Consider the following 21,875-nt stretch of genomic DNA (forward strand, 5'->3'; position numbering starts at 1 on the left):
ATAGACGTCCAATCATGTGGCTCTTTTCGTCCTTCTGCTGTGAATTTAAATGAGGTTGTCACTCGTAGACGTCTAATCCATTTAAACTGGGGGGGCAGGCAGCGATTGAATGTTAAATTTCAAAAGGTTTGGACATCTATTGCTGTCAAAGGCAGTCAATGAGTCAACCCCAAAACCTCACGTGCTATAAGTGAGCGCAACACATACACCAACCAACTTTGTACCAACACAGTCAAGCACTGGGGCTCCTCCTGACTTTAATGCTGCACATTCATTTGCATGCGCCATAATTAGCGTCAGCCACACAGTAGCTGGTCCTGGGGGAGCGCTGTGATAACCACTTCCCCTTCTATTAGGGCACTCATTCCAAGAGTGTCAGACATTGCACATCTTCATTGCGGGGCCTGCAGCACAGCGGCGGTTAAAGCAGCCTAGACCATTGGGGACGGATGGAGGGAGACTCAACAGAGAAAAGAAAATGAGTAAAAGACAAAAAATGTGGCTGGGAAGATAAATAAAAAAGAGGAAAGGGGGACAAAGGTGGTTGCAATTGTGCAGCAGATGCAAAGACAGACAGGCTGGACGGAAGGTAATGAATGCAGTTATTAAATTGTTTCAGCTGCAAAGAGGTCTATTCTTATGCTATTATAAAAGAAACAATTTATCCCCACTGATCAGCCCTGTCTCCTTTCTCCTCGCTCTCTTTGATCTGCCAGCATATTGCCTTGATGTGTCCCATTCAATAGCGAATCTGGGGCAATTTTAATGCTTTTGTACCTCGCCACCGCTCCACTTCTCCCTCCCTGTTTAAAAATAGCTGTTAATTATAAGTGCAGTTTAAATGTCTCTAGTGACCCAGAAATGCAGGTTGGAGCGAGAAGAAGGGACCGGGTATCTCCAAGTTTAAAAAGTGCGAGACCATTTTTTCCCCACTCTTTGCCATGCTTTCTTCAATCTCGTCGTTCACCCGCGCCAATCTCCTTTGTCTTCTCCATTCTCCCCTCCTCCTATGATTCTACTTCTCCATCGCCTTAGTGTTCTCGTACTTTTCTTTATCTCCATCTCTTCCTCCTCTGTGCCGTTTGTTGAGCTAGTTGAGAGCGAGAGGGGCGAGATGATGAGGGATTTGGCTCTTTCTCTCCAACACACCAGAGAACTACAGCGAGACATGGGAGACCATGACTGTGAAACCGCTTCAGTCTGCACATTGTGTGTGTGTCTTTGTATCTCTCTCCTCAACTTCCTCCTCTCGTGCAGCCAGCCGCAGGAGTGGGATGTTGAAAGGAAGGTGTGCTGAGCAGTGATGCAGAGGCGCTGCTATACCTGTGGGGAAGAGAAAGGACTGCGCAGGGACCTGAGGTGTACACCTGGGGGTGGGGTGTTGGTGGAGCGGGGGGGCAGTGTTATAAATAAAGCATTAGCCTCTTGAAGGGAACAAAGATGTGAGGGGCTGTCTCTGCAGCTCACTTTCTCCTCACTAACTCTAACTAACAGTTAACCCGCAGGCATGTACATGTACTCCTTTCATCGCTGAGGGGGTACATGTAACACTACAAAAAAGAGGAAAACTCGGGGACTTGCTTTTGTCAAAATCTGGGCATTTTCTCTTGACTTGCTGTGTTGATGAAGGGATCACAATATTTCGTTTAAAGTCCCCCTATCACGTCAAGAGGTACTTTGCTGAATTTGATAGATTGTACTTCACCGAGCCACAACTTGTAGACCTTTTGTTTGTAAAATGAACAAGAAAAAAAGCAACTTTAATCCCCTTTCGCTGAGGGTCAGGAAGCCAGCAGGCTTTTTCATTTGTTTAGTTTCATTGCTGTGGCTGTTGAGTTTTTCCAAAAAATGCTATCATTAAATTGTAAAAATGGCTAATATGTGTTGCGTATGGAGCAATGGTCAAAGCAACACTAGGTAACTTTTCAACCTTTATAAAATATTTTTATAACATTTCTGATGATATGTCAACTGACAACTAGTTGAATGAAACCTCTTATATCTTGAGGAGGTGTGTATCCCTTTCACCAGCACTAATTAACTAGGAGGGTGGTAGGAACCCTTCCACACAAAAAAACTACAAATGCGCTTACTGCTTTACGGCATACGTCACTTCTCCCTTTCCCCAATCATTATAAAGACGGGAGTCGATCCGAACGCTTTCGAGCAAATGCGAATTCTGCAAAAACGGCAGAGCAACAAAAGAGACAAACGTTTTTGTCAGAGGAGGACAAAAAGGGAGGCAACCAGGATACTCAAGAATAAACATTGGCCCGGCTTTCACTCACTGGCATGACGGCCACCCCCAACCGAACTCGTCAACGGTGACGAGTTCTGGTGGGTTTGGGGGGGAGTAGCCACACTAAGGGGCCGTTTACGTGGTGACTCTCTGAGAAGACGAAAAATTTTATGTTTGCATTTATATGGTTCCGTCTCCATTCGAACAATGTTGCAATTCCGCATGAAAACGATGTAGTATTCATGCCAGGCCCTAGGGGGCAGTGCAGATTTACAAGGCGACAGCGAATTATGCACTTTGACCTCCTCAGCCCAGAAGAAAACATGCCCGCCCACTCCAAGCAATGCCATTTTCTTTAGTTCAAAAAGGCACAAAAATGGAAACGGTCAACATATTTAAATTAAAAACATTATAAAAACAGTAAATTAAAGCCGACGTTCCGCCATATTTGCCTTTTTTAATGTTTAGTAGCACCGCTGCGCACGCCCAACGTGACGTGTATGAGTGCTGATGTTATCGCGGGATCCTGTGCCGCGAGAGCTTTTGATATGCATGCGGAGCAAGCCCCCCTCAAACCCCCGCAATCGAATTCTTCCACTTTGGAAGCAGGATTCCAAGGTTTGCGTCTTCGCCTACACCATACGAAAGCGAGGTCACTCCGCAACACAGTCTTTGCGTCTTCGTGTCGCAGAGTTGCCATATAAACTGCCCATAAGCCACACGGTTGCTAACCGTTATATGCTGTTGCTTAGTCACAAATGGATTCATTAACCTTATTACTATACATCCTTCACACAGCCGCTGGACACAGAAATATCGTTTAATCCATCTGCAGGCGACCGGTAGATTGATTGATGATTTTATGACACTGTGCGGGTGTGCGCTGGTCCTCATTGGAAATGCAGTTTCCTTAAGGCAAAACACTACGCTTTTTGTCCACCGCTATTGCTAAAATCCACCAAAACTGAAAAGTTAAATTGTGTTGCTTTAATACGTGCTGTGTAGGAAATTGCTCCAACACCAACACTGCCGTTATAAGACTGTATTTATAAGCCGGTAAGTATCCTGTTGTTTTGATAAAAATATTTTACTGAAGACTGCTTTGGCCAAGTGACAAATGACGTGTTGCCAATGAAGAGTTGGTAACAATGACATAAGGACAAAACAACAAGGCTTTGTTGGCCCCAGCGTCCCAAAATTTGTACCAGTAAAAAATCTCGGTTTTAAATATTTTTAGATGATAAATTATCAGTTTTTCAATTGCTATCCATGCTATTGTGTAGAATGGAGAGGGGTAAATGTAAAATGAGTCCCTTTCACACAAATATCCTGGTAAATTCCCGCATAAAGTGACGCGGGATTTACTCGCGTCATTGCTTTCGCGCATGGAGAGATATCCCAGGAATGGCGGGGGTTGAACACTTTCACAGACTTGTCCCGTGTTGTCCACTGGCGCTCTCTGTGCGGGGAGGTCTGCTGGCACGATTTTATAACCTCTACATTGCGTCATTTTTGGTCGGCATCAGCTGTCACAATGTTGGTAAAATCGTGTCTTTTATAGAGCCGTTTGTGGGAGAATTTCCGACTGCAGCCAGTTCAAGCTCATCAAGACTGTACTTAAGTCCAGGCGATCCAAGAGAAGGGTGCCGAGATATTAACTTGCTGGGAGCCATTCGACACCTTTACTGCCCTTGTTTTGAAATCCCCTATGTTGTGCTGGTATTTGAGTGTATTTGTTTTGTTGTGTTATTGGCTCTCTGTCTACCGCTTAGGTTAGTATTATTGATCCCCGCCAACCTACTGTCACGGAGCCATTGTGTCATTCCCCCTTTTCCGTGATCGCATGTATTTTTGTTTGTATTTAATAAACCCTTGAACGCAGCCCTCCCTAGTTTTCTGTTTTGAGGTACAACCTTGTTTCCACAGTAGCGGACCCTAACATCCGCAACAAAATAAACCACGCATTTCCAAAAATGGAGGCTGGACTCTCTTCCTCAGCTCTAATATCCAGTAGCATTTTAATTTCGTTATGTTTTCAGTTTAATTTAGCTATTTCCAGCTTGCTATGTTGATAATTGCGATGTTAGCTTACCGATTTTTGTTTTACTGCGAAGAAGGAAGTGACGATCTGCCCCCCATGATATTTACATCATCAGCTTTGCTGTGACCCGGGAATTTAACGCTTGCTTTCACATAAGCCTGGTCCTGGAACTTTCCTGGGAATTAAGACGCGACCTGTGAAATGTCCGCGTAATCTCTGTGTCAGTTGACCTGGGAAATTGCGTTTACATTCAAGGGCTGCCTATTTAAATCCCGGGATTTTCCCGGTGTTTCGGCGCGTGTGAAAGGGGCTATTTTTAACATTTAGGTGCCCGAGATCCGATGATAATGGGAGTCCACTTGCTTCCCTGTCTAACGTGCTCTCTGATGCTCACTTGCGCCATGTAATGGTGAATTTCTGCCTCCGGTCTGAACTTAAATGGTAAAATCTCCTATTACCATATAAGAATCATGTTTTACTTCCTCCTCTGACCCACTTTCAATTTCGTATTGCGACCCGCTCCACGATAAAGTCAACGATTTTTGATTGCTATTTTACAGGGAGTCATATGGCATCTGCCGGAATCCTTGCCCTTGATTACGTCATCAGTTTCATTGATGCAGAGGCAAACCGTTACAAAACTTATTTGTATTGCAGTTTCAATAGCTATGGATCTGTGCAAGTCTTGATTATTAATTTTTGAATACTCTTTGACCAGATTCAATTATTTAATTAGTGTGAAAAAACTGTGATTGGGGACTTGAAGTCCTATTAAATGCACAAATGTCCAAATTATTTCTTTATGTCCTCATGACAAACTAGTCAACCCGTTTTGCTGGGCAATTCATTGTATTTTAAAAGCCAGCTATGGCTCTTGTTTTAGCTTGGCAATGAATACATGCACAAAGAGATGTGCTGACACAGCGCTGAGTGGGGTTTCAATCACTGATGGCAGCCAAGCACGCGGTGCATACAGTAAATGACAACAATGCATTGTTTAGTCCATGGGCACGACAGCTCATAAAACAAGTGTTAATACTATTCTAAGAGAGAGAGATGGTAGTAAATATGAGAATATACAGTATAGTAGCTACATTATTTGGGATCCAATTTAGACATCACCATTAACCGAAGGATAAGCAGTCTTAAAAAGGTTCACAGAACTCCTTTTGGCGTATTCAGTTATATCATAGTTCAAGTTACACTTGAAGTATGAGACTGGAAGGTTCCAGAACTTCTGTTCTAAGGGAACTTTTCAAATCCAAACTAGATGTCTAAAACACCTTTCTAGCCCTCACAAAAAATTCATTTTGGATGATGCTATTCTCCACCAAGAACTGTCAGATGGCGAGGGCATTGCTTCACAATCACTTTGAGAGAAACAGTTGATAGTTAAGCTTGATATTGATTGTTGGTGACACCAGTTTTCTGTCATTATTGGGGTTTTGAAAATTGATTAATCTGGAAAATTGATAATTTGATTGTTATGTCCTCTGGTCTTATGTTGACTACTTTTTGGGTTTAATTTCTTTCTAAGATTGTACATTGTTCATCCGTCCACAGGATGTCGCTATTCTAACTCAGAATCTTAAGTTTTTCTTTGGTATTGCTGTTTGCGCTCGGCTTCCCCTAGTGGCGACTTGCTGTAAGCAGCAGGCAGAAAGAACTTTTTATTTCAGTTGGAAAAGAGGCCTTGAGGTGTTAAGACGTTACACACCTCCTCTGCACCATACATCGTTGGGAACCCTTGACAAAACAAAATCTGTAAGTTTGTACGTTTTAACAGTGGGTTAGATGTAATTTTGGTGTGTCTATTCTGTTATTTTGTTGTTATTTATGTGGCGCGAACCCACACGTTTTTGTGCTAAGCTAAAGTAGCCACTTCATTTCATTTGCTCATAATGGAGCCAGTTTTCTGTTATTTACATAAACATGTTATTGTATAGAACCTTTTATTTTGTGTATAACATTTGTGTTTTATGTATGTTTCAGTTTTACCACACACACACACGCACACGCACGTTCACGCGAAGAAATAAATGAGAGGAAGGAGTTTGGGCCTCCAAGTTTCTTTGTCGGTTTAGCTCGCTGCCAAAGTCGAGTAGCCATACGCTCGGCTGAGGGCAGAAGAGTAAAAAGATTTTCAACACATCAAGCACCCAAGATGTCTCAACAAGAAGTTTCACCACCTATCAGCCAAGTGGTCACCAGGTCGGAGGCCAGTCATTCTCATTCTTCACGCCGGTCCAGAACGAGTCAAGCTGCTGCACAAGCACGAGCAGACGCCGAAGCTGCCTACGCCAGAGCACGGTACGCCAAACGCCAAATCGACATGGAGGTCGAGAAGGCACGCATCGAGGCAACACTACACGCTCTGAAGACGGAAGGTGAAGCAGAAGCAGCGCTCGCCGCAGCTAAAGTTTGGGAGGCGACTTTCGAAGAAGAGGAGCGCGCCAAAGTCGACCTCAGCGAGCAAGGGGTATTTTCCAAGACACCCCCCTCCATCAGGCGTGCACAAGAGTATGTGCATGCTCACTTTGACGACCAGCGTGTGCAAGCAGATGGCACACAAACGCCAAACACTGAGCACCTGGTTAGGCACAATGACTCTCAACAACCAGAAAATAGCCCAAAATCAGCTGGTGCTTTTCCACATGTGCGTCACATCGACATCGCTGACGAAGAGCATCTCCAATCTCATCGTGGGAGAACGGACATCTCACACCAGCCTACACCTTCAGCAACCCCACAAAGTGAACTGTCCAATTTAGCAGCCTATCTAGCACGGCGTGATCTGCTGACATCGGGGTTCAAGGTTTTCGACAACCGGCCAGAGTCCTACCTGTCCTGGAAGTCCATGTTCTGCAACGCGACGGAAGGCCTCAATCTCAAGCCCAGCGAAGAGCTCGACCTTCTCACCAAGTGGCTCGGCGGGGAGTCTCTTCAACACGCTCAGAGGATCAGGGCGGTCCACGTGAGTAATCCACAGGCAGGTCTCCAACGTCTGTGGCAGCGGCTAGACAAGACTTATGGCTCTCCAGAGGTAATTGAATCCTCACTCTTCCAACGGTTGCAGACTTTTCCAAGAATCTCCAACAAAGACACTCACTTACTGCAGGAGCTTGCTGATCTTCTGTTAGAGCTATCGTATGCCAAAAGTGAAAGTTATTTGCCGGGTCTTAGCTTTCTCGACACACCAAGGGGCATAAACCCGATAGTTGAAAAACTCCCATATGGACTCCAGGAGTCATGGGTTACACAAGGTACCAAATACAAAAGGGAAAACGGTGCAGTCTATCCACCTTTTTCGTATTTTGTGCGGTTCGTAAATGACTACGCTGAAATGAGAACAGACCCTAGCTTTATGTTACAGTGTTCAAACGTAATAAATCCAAGGGTTGGTAAGACATCAGTAAGACGAGACAAATACAGAGTTCCACTAGCAGTGAATAAAATAGAGATCAGTCCGGCTAAATTGACAGCACTCGATCCAGACAAACAATGTCCTATCCACCAAAAACCTCATTCACTCGTCAAATGCAGGGGGTTTAGAATGAAAACACTAGACGAAAGAAAGAACATTCTCAAAGAGCACGCCATTTGTTTTAAATGTTGTGCGTCCACAAATCACAGGGCTCGAGACTGTAAAGCTATTATCCAATGCTCAGAATGTGATAGCGATGCTCATGTGTCTGCCATGCATGTCGGTCCACCTCCATGGACACCTCAAGACTTTAATCCCCCAACCCAGAGTCACGGCGGGGAGTCTGAGGGCCCAAATCCTGTGAACACAGCCAGTTGCACAGAAGTATGTGGGCAAGGCGTAAAAGGAAAATCATGCTCAAAGATCTGTTTAGTTAATGTATATCGCCGAACTTCTCCAGAAAAGAAAAAGAGGGTATATGCCATGTTGGATGATCAGAGCAATTCATCCTTAGCCAGATCTGCGTTTTTTGACATGTTTAATGTGCAAGGTACCATATTCCCATACACCATGAGAACATGTGCAGGTTTATCAGAGACACAAGGTCGTAAAGCTGATGGCTTTGTTGTAGAAGATGTAGATGGTAAGGTCTCCATGATGCTGCCTACAATAACAGAATGTGATCAGATTCCAGATAATAGAGACGAAATTCCCAGCCCTGAGGTAGCAGCAGCTCACCCTCATTTGCGATCAATCGCTTCACAGATTCCTCCTCTCGACCCATCGGCAGACATTCTTCTGCTCCTGGGAAGGGACATCATTCAGGCTCATAAAGTTCGTGGTCAGGTAAATGGGCCAAACAATGCACCTCATGCCCAGCGTCTCGATTTAGGATGGGTTGTCATAGGTGATGTCTGTCTCTCTGGAGCTCATAAACCCACATTGAACTCATTTAAGACGAACGTTCTAAACAGTGGACGTCCCACGTTCCTCAGTCCTTGCGAAAACACAATCGTTATCAAAGAGAAATACACCAAAAACGATCCACTAAACACACAAGCGGAACTAGGACAACATATTTTCCAACAAACAACAAATGACGACAAAGTTGCACTTTCGGCAGAAGATGCGTTGTTCCTAGACATTATGCACAACAACTTTGCTAAAGATGAGGCGAATAACTGGGTAGCTCCACTTCCATTCCGCTCACCTAGGCGGCGCCTACCTGACAATCGGGAGCAGGCCTACAATCGTTTAATGTCGCTCCGCAAAACGCTGAGAAGAAAACCTGAAATGAGAGCGCATTACGCTGAGTTTATGGAGAAAATATTCAGCAAGGGCCATGCCGAACCAGCGCCCGCACTGGCGCCAGATCAAGAGTGCTGGTATCTCCCTAGTTTTGGCGTTTACCACCCGCAAAAGCCAGAAAAAATTAGGGTAGTCTTTGATTCGAGTGCTCAACTTGACAATGTTTCTCTCAATGACGTGCTCCTCAAGGGACCAGATCTTAACAACACTCTCGTAGGAGTTCTGATGCGGTTTAGGTCCGACCCATACGCCGTCATGGCAGATGTGGAGCATATGTTTCACAACTTTGTAGTCCGAGAAGACCACCGTAACTACCTTTGTTTCTTGTGGTTCCAAAATCATGACCTTGATGGAAAAGTGCAAGAATTTAGGATGACTGTCCATGTGTTTGGTAATTGTCCTTCCCCATCAGTCGCCATCTTTGGACTGAAAAGAACAGCCATAGAAGGAGAAATGGAATTTGGCAGTGACGCAAAAGAATTCATTGAACGGCACTTCTATGTAGATGATGGGCTAAAATCATTCTCTTCCATAGAGCAGGCCATTGATGTTCTTAGTAGGGCACAGAAGATGCTGGCTCAGTGTAACATACGCCTGCACAAAATCTCATCCAATTGTCCTCTCATAACAGGAGCCTTTCCAACCGAAGATCGTGCTGTAGGCATGCAAGGTCTTGACATTGGGCAGACTACCCCACCAATGCAGCGCAGTTTGGGCTTAGGATGGGAGCTGTTGACTGACCAATTCAAGTTCCAAGTAAGAGTAAATGAAAGGCCGTTCACAAAAAGGGGAGTTCTGTCAGTTATCAACAGTGTGTTCGACCCACTTGGTTTTGCTATTCCAGTAATCGTAGGGGGTAGAACCATACTCAGAGACATTTCCACAAATGTTTCAGAGTGGGACACTGAACTGCCAAAAGACAAATTAGAACAGTGGCAAAAGTGGAAAAGTTCCCTCGGACACCTACAACATCTTGAAATTCCCAGAATGTACACTTCAATACCGCTGTCTGCAGCCCAAAGAATAGAGATTGACGTTTTTTGTGATGCTTCCACAAAAGCCGTAGGTGCGGTAGCATACCTCAAACTCACAAATGAGGACGGACACAGCGAAGTGGGATTCCTCCTCGGCAAAGCACGTTTAGCTCCTAAACCAGACATCACCATACCCCGACTTGAACTCTGTGCAGCAGTCCTGGCCGTGGAAGTAGCAGAGTTGGTTCTAGAGGAGCTGGATGTCACAGTCGATCAGGTGAATCTTTACACAGACTCAAAGGTAGTGCTTGGGTACATCTCAAACACCAAGAGACGCTTTCACGTTTATGTGCACAACAGAGTCGAACGCATCAGGCGCTTTGCACAAACTCACCAGTGGCATTACGTGCCCACACACTTAAATCCGGCAGACCATGCCACACGAGCGTTGCCCGCTGAGCAGCTCTCCAGCTCCACCTGGCTCAGAGGCCCAGCTTTCCTCTCCAGGTTGGACCAAAGTCAAGTTCGAAGTCAAACCTTCGATCTCATAGACCCAGAGACTGACTGTGAGTTGCGTCCTGAGGTAACAACTTGCACTACCACCCTATCAAAAGGCCAGTTTAATAGTGCCAGATTTGAAAGGTTTTCAAGTTGGAAGGTGCTGCAAAAGGCTATTGCCAAACTCCAACATATAGCTCAATCATTCAAGAACAACTCTGAGGTTTCCTGTCGTGGCTGGCACAACTGCAACAAACATTTAACTGAAAAGTCACTGCAACTAGCCAAGACCACGATCATTCGCACCGTTCAAAGAGAGGTCTTCGCAGAAGATATTGGATGCATTGAAAAAGGCACAGCTTTAAAAAACTCAAGTCCACTCAGCAAACTGAATCCATTTGTTGACACGCAAGGGCTCCTTAAAGTTGGAGGCCGACTAAAGAAAGCACAGTTGTCTGCAGAAGAAACCAATCCCATACTAATCCCTGGAAAGCACCATCTTGCTCAGCTCATAATAAGACACTTTCACGAAAAATTATGTCACCAGGGAAGGCATTTCACGGAGGGAGCAGTCAGAGCAGGGGGCTTTTGGATTGTGGGAGGAAAAAGAGCAGTAAGAAGTGTGATTTTCAAGTGCATCACATGCCGCAAATTAAGGGGCAGGCAACCTGAACAGATAATGGCTGAACTTCCTGAGGACAGGCTGTCCACGGACCCTCCTTTCACAAATGTAGGCCTTGATGTGTTCGGTCCCTGGTCCGTTACAGTGAGAAAAACGTGTGGTGCTAATGCAGATGCTAAAAGATGGGCAGTCATATTCACCTGCATGAGTACACGTGCAATTCATATTGAAGTGATTGAGTCAATGGACACATCGTCATTCATTAATGCACTGCGTCGTTTCTTTGCCATCCGAGGTGGTGCCAAACTCTTGAGATCTGATTGTGGGACAAATTTTGTGAGTGCCTGCAAAGAGCTCCAAATAGACAAACTAGGCTGTCACAATGACAAAATAGGCACATTCTTGAAAGACAGTGCGTGCAAATGGCAGTTTAATCCTCCACATGCATCCCATATGGCTGGTTCCTGGGAACGCATGATCGGCGTCACCCGAAAAATCCTCAATGCAATGCTCCTTGAACATCCATATGGGAAGCTCACACATGAAGTACTCGTAACATTGTTAGCTGAAGTCACCGCAATTGTAAATGCCCGTCCGCTAACAGCCGTTTCTACAGATCCCGAAAACCCAGTCATTCTTACTCCTGCGATGCTACTCACGCAAAAGGTTGGCACACCACCGATTCCACCAGGGCAGTTTCAGACCAGTGACCTATTCAAAGCCCAATGGAAGCGCGTGCAGTACTTAGCTAATGTTTTCTGGAGTCGTTGGCAGAAAGAATACATCGCAGGCTTGCAGGTTCGTCGCAAGTGGAAAATAAAAAAGCCGAACCTTCAAATGGGCGACGTTGTTTTAATGAGGGAGTCTCTGGAACATAGGAATAATTGGCCACTCGGACTGATCACAAAATCTTTCCCAAGTGAGGACGGTAATGTCAGAAAAGTTGAGGTTAAGATTTTCCGAAACGGCGAGAATAGGTTTTACATTCGCCCAATTCGTGAAGTTGTGCTTTTGATGTCTAAGGATAGCATGTAAAACGAGTTGTTGTTTTGTATCGTTCATTAGTTAAGGGCTGACATCTTGCAGATGTCAGGCGGGGAGTGTTATGTCCTCTGGTCTTATGTTGACTACTTTTTGGGTTTAATTTCTTTCTAAGATTGTACATTGTTCATCCGTCCACAGGATGTCGCTATTCTAACTCAGAATCTTAAGTTTTTCTTTGGTATTGCTGTTTGCGCTCGGCTTCCCCTAGTGGCGACTTGCTGTAAGCAGCAGGCAGAAAGAACTTTTTATTTCAGTTGGAAAAGAGGCCTTGAGGTGTTAAGACGTTACACACCTCCTCTGCACCATACATCGTTGGGAACCCTTGACAAAACAAAATCTGTAAGTTTGTACGTTTTAACAGTGGGTTAGATGTAATTTTGGTGTGTCTATTCTGTTATTTTGTTGTTATTTATGTGGCGCGAACCCACACGTTTTTGTGCTAAGCTAAAGTAGCCACTTCATTTCATTTGCTCATAATGGAGCCAGTTTTCTGTTATTTACATAAACATGTTATTGTATAGAACCTTTTATTTTGTGTATAACATTTGTGTTTTATGTATGTTTCAGTTTTACCACACACACACACGCACACGCACGTTCACGCGAAGAAATAAATGAGAGGAAGGAGTTTGGGCCTCCAAGTTTCTTTGTCGGTTTAGCTCGCTGCCAAAGTCGAGTAGCCATACGCTCGGCTGAGGGCAGAAGATTGATAGTTTATGTACTGTACTACTGCTGGACCATAAATCACACCTGACCATAACCCACCACATGACCCACCAAATTTGACAAGAAACAGTATTTGTTCATGAGGGTCATATACAGTGGTGCGAAAAAGTACCTGAACCTTTTGGAATTTCTCCCATTTCTGCATAAAATCACCATCAAATATGATCTGATATTTGTCAAAATCACACAGATGAAAAAAACTGCTTTAACTAAAACCACCCAAAAATTTATAGGTTTTCATATTATAAACAGGATAGTTTGCAAACAATGACAGAAGGGGGAAAATAAGTAAGTGAACCAACACATTTAATATTTTGTGGTCCCCCCTTTGGCAGCAATAACTTCAACCAGATGCTACCTGTAGCTGCAGATCAGTCTGGCACATCGATCAGGACTAATCTTGGCCAATCGTTCTCTACAAAACTGCTGTAGTTTAGTCAGATTCCTGGGATGTCCGGGATTAATCGCTGTCTTTAGGTCATGCCACAGCATCTCAATGGGGTTCAAGTCTGGACTTTGACTTGGCCACTCCAGAAGGTGTATTTTGTTCTTCTGAAACCATTCTGAAGTTTATTTATTTCTATGTTTTGGATCATTGACTTGTTGCAGCATCCATCCTCTTTTTAGCTTCAACTGTCTGACAGACGGCCTTAGGTTTTGCTGCAAAACATCCTGACTTTTGAATTGAAATTGTCCAGGCCCTGAGGCAGGAAAACAGCCCCAAATCATATGACTCCCTCCACCAAGCTTCACGGTGGGGATGAGGTGTTGATATTTGTGAGATTTTTCATTTTTCCTCCACACATGACGTTGTGTATTACTCCCAAACAATTCAACTTTGGTTTCATTAGTCCACAAAATATTATGCCAAAACTTCTGTGGAGTGTCCAATTGCCTTTTTGCGAACATTAAACAAGCAGTTAATTTTTTTTTTTCTTTCTTTCTTTTTTCTTTTCTTTTTTTTTTTATTAGACAGCAGTGGCTTCCTCTGTGGAGTCCTCACATGAACACCATTTTTGGCCATAGTTTTACATATAGTTGATGTGTACACAGAGATATTAGACTGTGCCAGTGATTTCTGTTTTTAGCAGACACTCCAAGGTTTTTTTTTTTTTAACTCTGAGTATTCTGTGCTGAACTCTTGGCGTCATCTTTAGTGGACGGCCACTCCTTGGGAGAAAAGCAACAGTGCCAAACTCTCTCCATTTGTAGACAACTTTTCTGACTGTTGATTGATGAACATCTTCACTTTTAGAGATGGTTTTGTATCCTTTCCCAGCTTTATAAAAATCAATAAATGATCGGAGGACTTCAGACAGCTCTTTTGACCGAGCCATGATGCACATCAGACAATGCTTCTCATCAAGGCAATTCTTACCAGGGGTGTTTTTTGTTTTTATAGTGGGCAGGGCAGCTTTAAACCACTCATCAGTGATTGGGAACACACCTGACTTAAATTTTTTGGTAAAAATTGGTTTCACTTGCTCTTTAAGTCTCCTTATGACCTTGTCTTTTCTATTTCATTTTTTATGTGTTTCTTATACTTTTGAATGTTAACTTATTTTGCTGTTTTATGGTATGTAAAGCACTTTGGAATGCTTTGCGGATTTTTTAAATGTGCTACACCATTAAAGTTGATCGACCGATTGATTGATCCTCATTAAAATAAAAAAAAAAACTATAAATGTTTTACATCTGTGTGATTTTGAGAAAGATCAGATCACATCTGATGGTGGTTTTATGCACAAATGTGAGAAATTCCAAATGGTTCAGATACTTATCATACTACTGAATATACTTATATTTCCATTATAAATTAAGCTGTATTTTCACTAAAGCTGGACAAATACTCGTTCAACTAATTTTTGGTGTATTATCAACTGCCGTCTATTATAAAATCAAGGCTACAGGCTCCTATATTCTTTTTTTTTTTTTTTGTAAATTTAATCTACTTCTGGTGAAAGGCTGTTTTGGAATTTTGCCCCCAGTGTGTTTCATTCAAATCCAGTTAAAAAATAACGAATATAAGTAGAGAATTTAAAAAAAAATTGTTATGATTTAATTATCCTGGATAAACTAAACTTCTCATCAAGTATCCAAAGTCATGTTAGCTATTATGCTAGCAAAGCTAGGCTAAATTTAGCACAAAATGTCCCCTCTGTTATTATCCACTGTGTTACATCCAAATGGCGCCCTATAAAAAAATACCCAAATACATCAAAAGGGTGCTCTCATTAGGCAAGTTTCCGAGGTACTTCCGCTTGACTTCCTTATGTCTCCCTACCACTTCCGTTTCCGATTTTTTTACCATTGACTTCAATGGCGCTGGAGTGGCATCATTCACTAAAAACCCTAAAAAAACATGATTTGGAAATACTGCATCCTTCTGCCATCTCGACATGGGAAGACAACATCAAGAAGTGGCTGAGGGTGACCACAAATAAAATTTTATAGTATTTTATTGACTCTTTGGCAGTCGATGGAAACACCATCGGGAAGCTCAGAGGCATTCCAGTACTAGTTGCACACCCACAAAGTTGGATATTTCCGCATTCACGAACATTGGAATTTTGTCTCCATGAAGGCGGATGTAAAACCAAGACGGTGCCTCAATGCTCCATACCACAAACCATGGGTGCTCGTAATACCGGAGGGAGACGTCCAAAGTGCAGGCTGTCCCGCGGGGCACGGCCGTTCGTGTCTGACGCTGTCTAATGGAAGGTATGTGCTCCAAAAATACGAAGCCTAAAATCTGGCGCATGAAACGACTTGTTGCCTTTGCTATTGATATTACGATGATGATTGTAATTATGAAGTTTAATTATTTTTACTACAACTACTGATGCTGCTAGCCTGTTGCTAATCAGTACGTGTTTGATGGCACCGCATAAATCCAAGTGTTACAAGTTTTTGTTGTTTGTTTACAGCTGGAAAACGCTGTTAGGCAAGGGAAGACAACTTGACTTGTACGTTGATGGACATATAAAGACTACGTGCGTTCTACTTTAATGGTGGATGGCTCGACTCCCGGGTGTGGCCAAAAGGCAAGGCAAGGCAAGGCAAATTTATTTATATAGCACAATTCAACACAAGGCAATTCAAAGTGCTTGACATCACATGAAGATCATAAAAATCACATTTAAATCAACACAACGTAGAAACGAAGACAAAAGATCGCATTTAATCACAGAAAAAAAAATAAAATAAAATAAAAATAAAACAAAAACTACTACTACTACTAATAATTGAAATCAGCAATGGAGATAAAAACAAGAGGAATAGAAAGCAGGTAGATTGAAATATATAGACAGTTATAGATATGCAGTGCTAAACAAAAGCGTTTTTAGCCCTGATTTAAAAGAGTTAACAGTTTGAGCATACTTCAGACGTTCGGGTAACTTGTTCCAGAGGTGAGGAGCATAATAACTAAATGCTGCCTCACCCTGCTTGGTTCTTGTTCTTGGAACATGCAGAAGACAGGTTCCAGACGACCTTAGGGGTCTAGATGTCTCATAGGACTCTAACAAGTCAAGCATGTATTTTGGTCCAAGGCCATTAAGTGTTTTGTAGACGAGCAGTAGTATTTTATAGTCTATCCTTTGACTTACTGGAAGCCAGTGTAGCGATTTCAAAACAGTTGTAATGTGGTCCAGCTTCCTTGTATTTGTGAGGACTCTGGCTGCAGCATTCTGTACCAGCTGCAACTTCCTGACTGATTTTTTATCAAGACCTGTAAATATACCGTTGCAATAGTCCAAGCTGCTGAAAATGAATGCATGCATAAGTTTTTCCATGTCTTGTTGAGTCAGAAGCCCCTTAATTCTGGTTATATTTTTTAGGTGGTAATAAGCGGATTTAGTGACGGACTTTAAATGGCTATCAAATTTTAGGTCTGAGTCAATAATTACGCCAAGGTTTCTGACTTGATTTGTAGCTGTAAGTGACATTGTGCTAAGTTCGCTGCTTATCTTTGACCTTTCCTTTTTTGGCCCAAAAATGATCACCTCTGCCCTCTCAAAAGGCAGGGGCTGGGACAGACGGTGGTTCGCCGTGATCCAACTACGAACTTTTTAACTGCAGCATCTTTAAGATATGCTATTGGAGCTGGAATGACCGAGGACAGCGGGAGAAAGCCCGTCTGAATGCCGCCGAAGGTCTTGTAATGCCGGGTGAAAGTTTGGTTCCCCTTAAGCTCTGCTGTCTAATAACACATTCCTCGTATGCTTAACCTTCGTTTCTATTTTTCCTGATCATTTTATAAGTTGTGATTTATTGACCTGTTGTGTACATGCACCAATCGTTTTAAATAAAACAAGAAATTGAATCATGTTGTCCAAATGTTTTTTATTGCGATCATTATCTGCAATAAAAAAGAATTATACTATTTTTGTTTATATGTACATACCGTGTAGTATTTCCTTGTAACAACAAAATCCATGTCAGCCCATCTGCATTCGGCAAATGTACTATAATGTGTAATCATATCTCATATTGGTCACTCAAGTGGGCGGCGTTTCAAGTGATACCTCACGTCAACACAGGCTGACAGGTTGTTATAGTTTTGCCCACGAATGATCAACGACGTGATAAGAACAATCATACAATCTCATCTATGTCTCATCTAAGTCGTGCTACATACATTTATGGAGATTATTGAGTTCCTCTGCTTTAGTTTTGCAGTTTTAACTTTGACAAAACACTGCTTACTTCAACAGTAATTCATGTAGTTTTTTTCTGAACCGGAAGTTCTAGGCAGACATTGTCCAAGATGGCGCCACCCATATTTCGCACACTTGTCTACAAACCGCACGATTTAAAGAATGGGAAAACAGTGGATTATAGTTTTAAAATCATGGTAGATATATTACAATCTCGACAATCAAAAATTAATCAACAACTTTCCTAAGAAACAGAAAATTTGTCTCGACTGTCAAGTTTTGGTGACCTTAAAGTGAAAGATAATGGCAAAGTGAAACAAATGAGATGATTTTGTGACGATAGCAGTATGAGATAGGAATTAATGACCTTGATAAGGGACCGGGGTAGCCTATGTGGACGGCCTGCGGAAAAAACATGAAGCGTTGCCGTGACAGCAGTGTCATCGTGCTGCTGACAAGAGGAGATGAAGATGCCGCACTTCTTGGCTGGTGTTACACATTAGCACTGTTGTTTGCCAGGGGCATGAAGGGCTATTGTGTGTGTGTGAGCACGTGTAGCGAACGAACGAGGTACGAAGGCGCCCCGGCTGAGGCCTTGCGTGGTGACAGCGGCAGATAGGAATCTAATGAGATAAGGAACGTATGCAAATGAACCTGGCCACAGTTCACCCTAATCAGCTTAACGCCCAGATAGATATCAGCTTTCTGTCACCCGCGTAGTTTCACACACAGAATTTAAAATAATCAGCGCTGGATTTTTCATGCCACGAATAAATACAAAGCGCACCAAAAGAACGAGTCATGCACGCTGATTAAGTTACAAGAAGGTAAAATGACTTGCAGAAAATCATGATCGATCGATCGATCGAGAGATGACAGTAGGTATTTTTGGGCAAATTTCAAAGGGTGAAGACAGAGACAGAAATGCAGACACTGCCGTCGAACAGAGAGCACCTTGCTATAACTTTTTTGGTTGATTGTGGTGTGCTGGCAAGCATCTTTTCTGGCTTGTGTCCCACATAGCATTCATCTAATGAAAACCCTCCTGACTAGCATGCTGGCTGTCTCATTGCAGATCATTGCCAAAGGTTCCTCTTCCCTGCATCAAAGTCACTCTGCTCTGATGTAGCTTTTATCAATGGCCAAAAGAAAGCAAATAACTTTACTTAGAATTAAAGAATTCATAAGACAAAAAGATGAAGTGAGGATTAATTATACTTTGGGGACTGTATGATAGTAAGAACCTGACAAAGTATGTTTATAATTCTACTTTGACTGAAAATATGCACTTCACTCATTCACTGCCATTAACTGCTCCCAATCAATTTGAACTGGGAGGGTCTGGCAGTGACCATTTGATTGCTGTACGCCTTCCTAGATCGAATGACTTGGATGTCTATTGCCGTAAATGAACTGAAACCACCATTTTTTTTTTAGATTGCACCTCACGAAATAAATGTAAAGAAGGTGTTCATGTTACTAGATTCATACAAGTCTTGATTTTTTTCTGCAGCCCTTTTAATTTTTATCTTACTCTTACTCTTTTGAACTAAAATACTTATTAGCCTTATTCATATTTTACTCATTTCAAAATGGGTTTGCCTTTGTTTAGTTTTTGTTGACCAAAACTCAGACTAATTTCGTCTGATTTTAGTTGACTTTTACTCAAAACTTTTTTGTCTGTTAAAAAGTTTTAGTCCAAAAAAATAAATAAATAAAGGTTTCCAACAATTTTGACAGACAAGCACATACAGTTGTGGTCAAAAGTTTACATACACTTGTGAAGAACATAATGTCATGGCTCTCTTGAGTTTCCAGTTATTTCTACAACTCTGGTTTTTCTCTGATAGAGTGATTGGAACAGATACTTCTTTGTCACAAAAAACATTCATGAAGTTTGGTTCTTTTATGACTTTATTATGGGTGAACAGAAAAAAAGTGGGTCAAAAATATACATACAGCAGCGCTAATATTTGGTAACATGTCCCTTGGCCATTTTCACTTCAATTAGGCGCTTTTGGTAGCCATCCACAAGCTTCTGGCAAGCTTCTGGTTGAATCTTTTACCACTCCTCTTGACAGAATTGGTGCAGTTCAGTTAAATTTGATGGCTTTCTGACACGGACTTGTTTCTTCAGCATTGTCCACAAGTTCTCAATGGGACTTTGGGAAGGCCATTCGAAAACCTTAATTCTAGCCTGATTTAGCCATTCCATTACCACTTTTGATGTGTGTTTGGGGTCATTATCTTGTTGGAACACCCAACTGCGCCTAAGACCCAATCTTCGGGCTGATGACGTTAGGTTATCTCGAAGAATTTGAAGGTAATCCTCCCTCTTCATTATCCCATTTACTCTCTGTAAAGTACCAGTTCCATTGGCAGCAAAACAGCCCCACAGCATAATACTACCACCACTGTGCTTGACGGTAGGCATGGTGTACTTGGGGTTAAAGGCCTCACCTTTTCTCCTCCAAACATATTGCTGGGCATTGTGGCCAAACAGCTCGATTTTTGTTTCGTCTGACCACAGAACTTTCCTCCAGAAGGTCTTATCTTTGTCAATGTGATCAGCAGCAAACTTCAGTCGAGCCTTAAGGTGCCGCTTTTGGAGCAAGGGTTTCCTTCTTGCATGGCAGCCTCTCAGTCCATGGAGATGCAAAACACGCGCGACTGTGGACACTGACAGCTGTGTTCCAGCAGCTTCTAATTCTTGGCAGATCTGCTTTTTGGTGATTCTCGGTTGAATCTTCACTCTCCTGACCAATTTTCTCTCAGCAGCAGGTGATAGCTTGCGTTTTCTTCCTGATCGTGGCAGTGACAAAACAGTGCCAAAAAAAAAAAAAACACTGATTCATTCTTGACCAAAAGTCATCTGGTAGATGCAACCTTTCAAATAAGATGACAAAAGACTGTTTCTTTCAATGAATGACATGACCTCTCATAAGAAGTTTACTAAGAAGGTGTGTAATACTTAGTCTGCGTCCAGACTGCACGCATATCTGATTCCAATCGGATTCCTCCTCAAATTGGATTTTTAGGGCTGACAGTTCGCACTATTTTTTAGCTAGTGTCCGAATCAGATCCGGGCCTGTTCAGACTGGGCCACATTATTGACACGCCTGACAGCTTACTGTGGCAACGAAGGTGTCATCCAGCATAAAGTGACGTCACGGACAGTCAAAACCCATCTGAGCCGTTTAGACATAGAAGCATATCCATATCCATGTTTACAGTATATATGATATGAAACTACCTCCTCTGTATGTGGTTTCAATCCGTCGTACAAAAATCTGATTTCTGTGTTTTGTGACTTTCCAGAATACAAGCGAGATCAATCTGGATGGGCTATAAATCAGATTTTGGCTGCCAGTCTTAACAAGGCCTTAGACAGATAATAGTTTTTGGGCAAATGGTGGAACCAGCTAAGTGCTTTACAAATGAATACAGTTCAGTTCTAAGATAATCAATGACGTCACTATACACGCTGGTATCTTTTTCAAGCTCTAAGTGACTTCACACCATGGATTTACTTTTAAATACTCTTCCACCCTTTTCTTGCCCTGCATCACCCACTACTTTATCCCCCCCGATGGCTCTCACCCCCATCTCACCCCTCTCAATCTCATCTCTCTCTCATCTCACTCTCTCAGCCAGCCTCTCATCACTTGTTCATAACTTCATAGCAGTTGGTGGTGGAGTCACAGCTCCCATCAAAGCTACCAAGACTTGATATTTTTAGGCGAGGGCTGGCTTTGAGTTGCTGCTCCACTGAGAATAAACCCTGTCCAAACATGAATGCCTTGTTACACAGAAGAGTGCATGAGATAAATCTCCCCCTCGAGGGGTTAGCTGCACCATGACTGTACAGAAAGTGTACGCAGACTGTAGACGCCAACACCTTCACTGCCCCTTGCTGTCCTCTGGATGTGTGTCAACACAGTGAGCAGATTGGGAATGGGCACATGCCAGCGTATTCTGGGAAAGGCTCCAAAGAACATATTTGTAGAATAGGAAGGAGAACGGAAATGGCCTGGCGAATACAGGGGGGCGTGCTTAGAGACGGTAGGTGATGCAAGGGTGACACATGAGGTGGTGAGTTGAGTCACTAGGTGAAGTTGAGGTTGGTGATGGGGGGAGGGGATATGAGGGTGACTTTTGTGTTCGGACTGACTCATCACTTTAGAAACGTGGATACTGTCCCAGCTGATTAGTATGAGTTACCACGCTGCTGTCTGGAACTCAGACTGTCTGCGGCAAAAGATCCACGGGATAAGGCTACATGCTTGCGGTGCCAAGGAAGCTTGTCAGGCGAGCTCTTTTTATGCTTTCCGGATCTTTTTA

The 21,875-nt window shown here is 42.9% G+C and overlaps 2 protein-coding genes across 2 annotated transcripts; both read left to right on the plus strand.

Annotated features, from left to right (window-relative positions):
* Positions 1-5,777: 5,777 nt before the first annotated feature.
* Positions 5,778-9,442, plus strand: LOC130913079 (uncharacterized). The gene is made up of 4 exons (XM_057831385.1): positions 5,778-6,044; positions 6,365-8,254; positions 8,846-9,369; positions 9,425-9,442. The coding sequence occupies exons 2-4, from the start codon at positions 6,445-6,447 to the stop codon at positions 9,440-9,442; spliced, it is 2,352 nt and encodes a 783-aa protein (XP_057687368.1). The 5' UTR covers positions 5,778-6,044; positions 6,365-6,444.
* A 939-nt stretch (positions 9,443-10,381) lies between these two features.
* LOC130913911 (uncharacterized) lies at positions 10,382-12,784 on the plus strand. The gene is made up of 2 exons (XM_057832874.1): positions 10,382-12,489; positions 12,718-12,784. Exon 1 carries the CDS (start codon positions 11,164-11,166, stop codon positions 12,139-12,141), a length of 978 nt encoding a protein of 325 aa, XP_057688857.1. The 5' UTR covers positions 10,382-11,163; the 3' UTR covers positions 12,142-12,489; positions 12,718-12,784.
* Positions 12,785-21,875: the final 9,091 nt, after the last annotated feature.

The sequence above is a fragment of the Corythoichthys intestinalis genome, chromosome 3, assembly GCF_030265065.1.
Source record: "Corythoichthys intestinalis isolate RoL2023-P3 chromosome 3, ASM3026506v1, whole genome shotgun sequence".
Classification (NCBI taxonomy): Eukaryota; Metazoa; Chordata; class Actinopteri; order Syngnathiformes; family Syngnathidae; genus Corythoichthys; species Corythoichthys intestinalis.

Bases quoted from the DNA above. Each gene is read 5' to 3' on its own strand.
- LOC130913079 (XM_057831385.1), top strand. From the start codon at position 6,445: ATGTCTCAACAAGAAGTTTCACCACCTATCAGCCAAGTGGTCACCAGG. The intron at 8,255-8,845 runs GTACCATATTCC...CGTTGTTCCTAG, and splicing joins TGACATGTTTAATGTGCAAG to ACATTATGCACAACAACTTT.
- LOC130913911 (XM_057832874.1), top strand. From the start codon at position 11,164: ATGGCTGAACTTCCTGAGGACAGGCTGTCCACGGACCCTCCTTTCACA.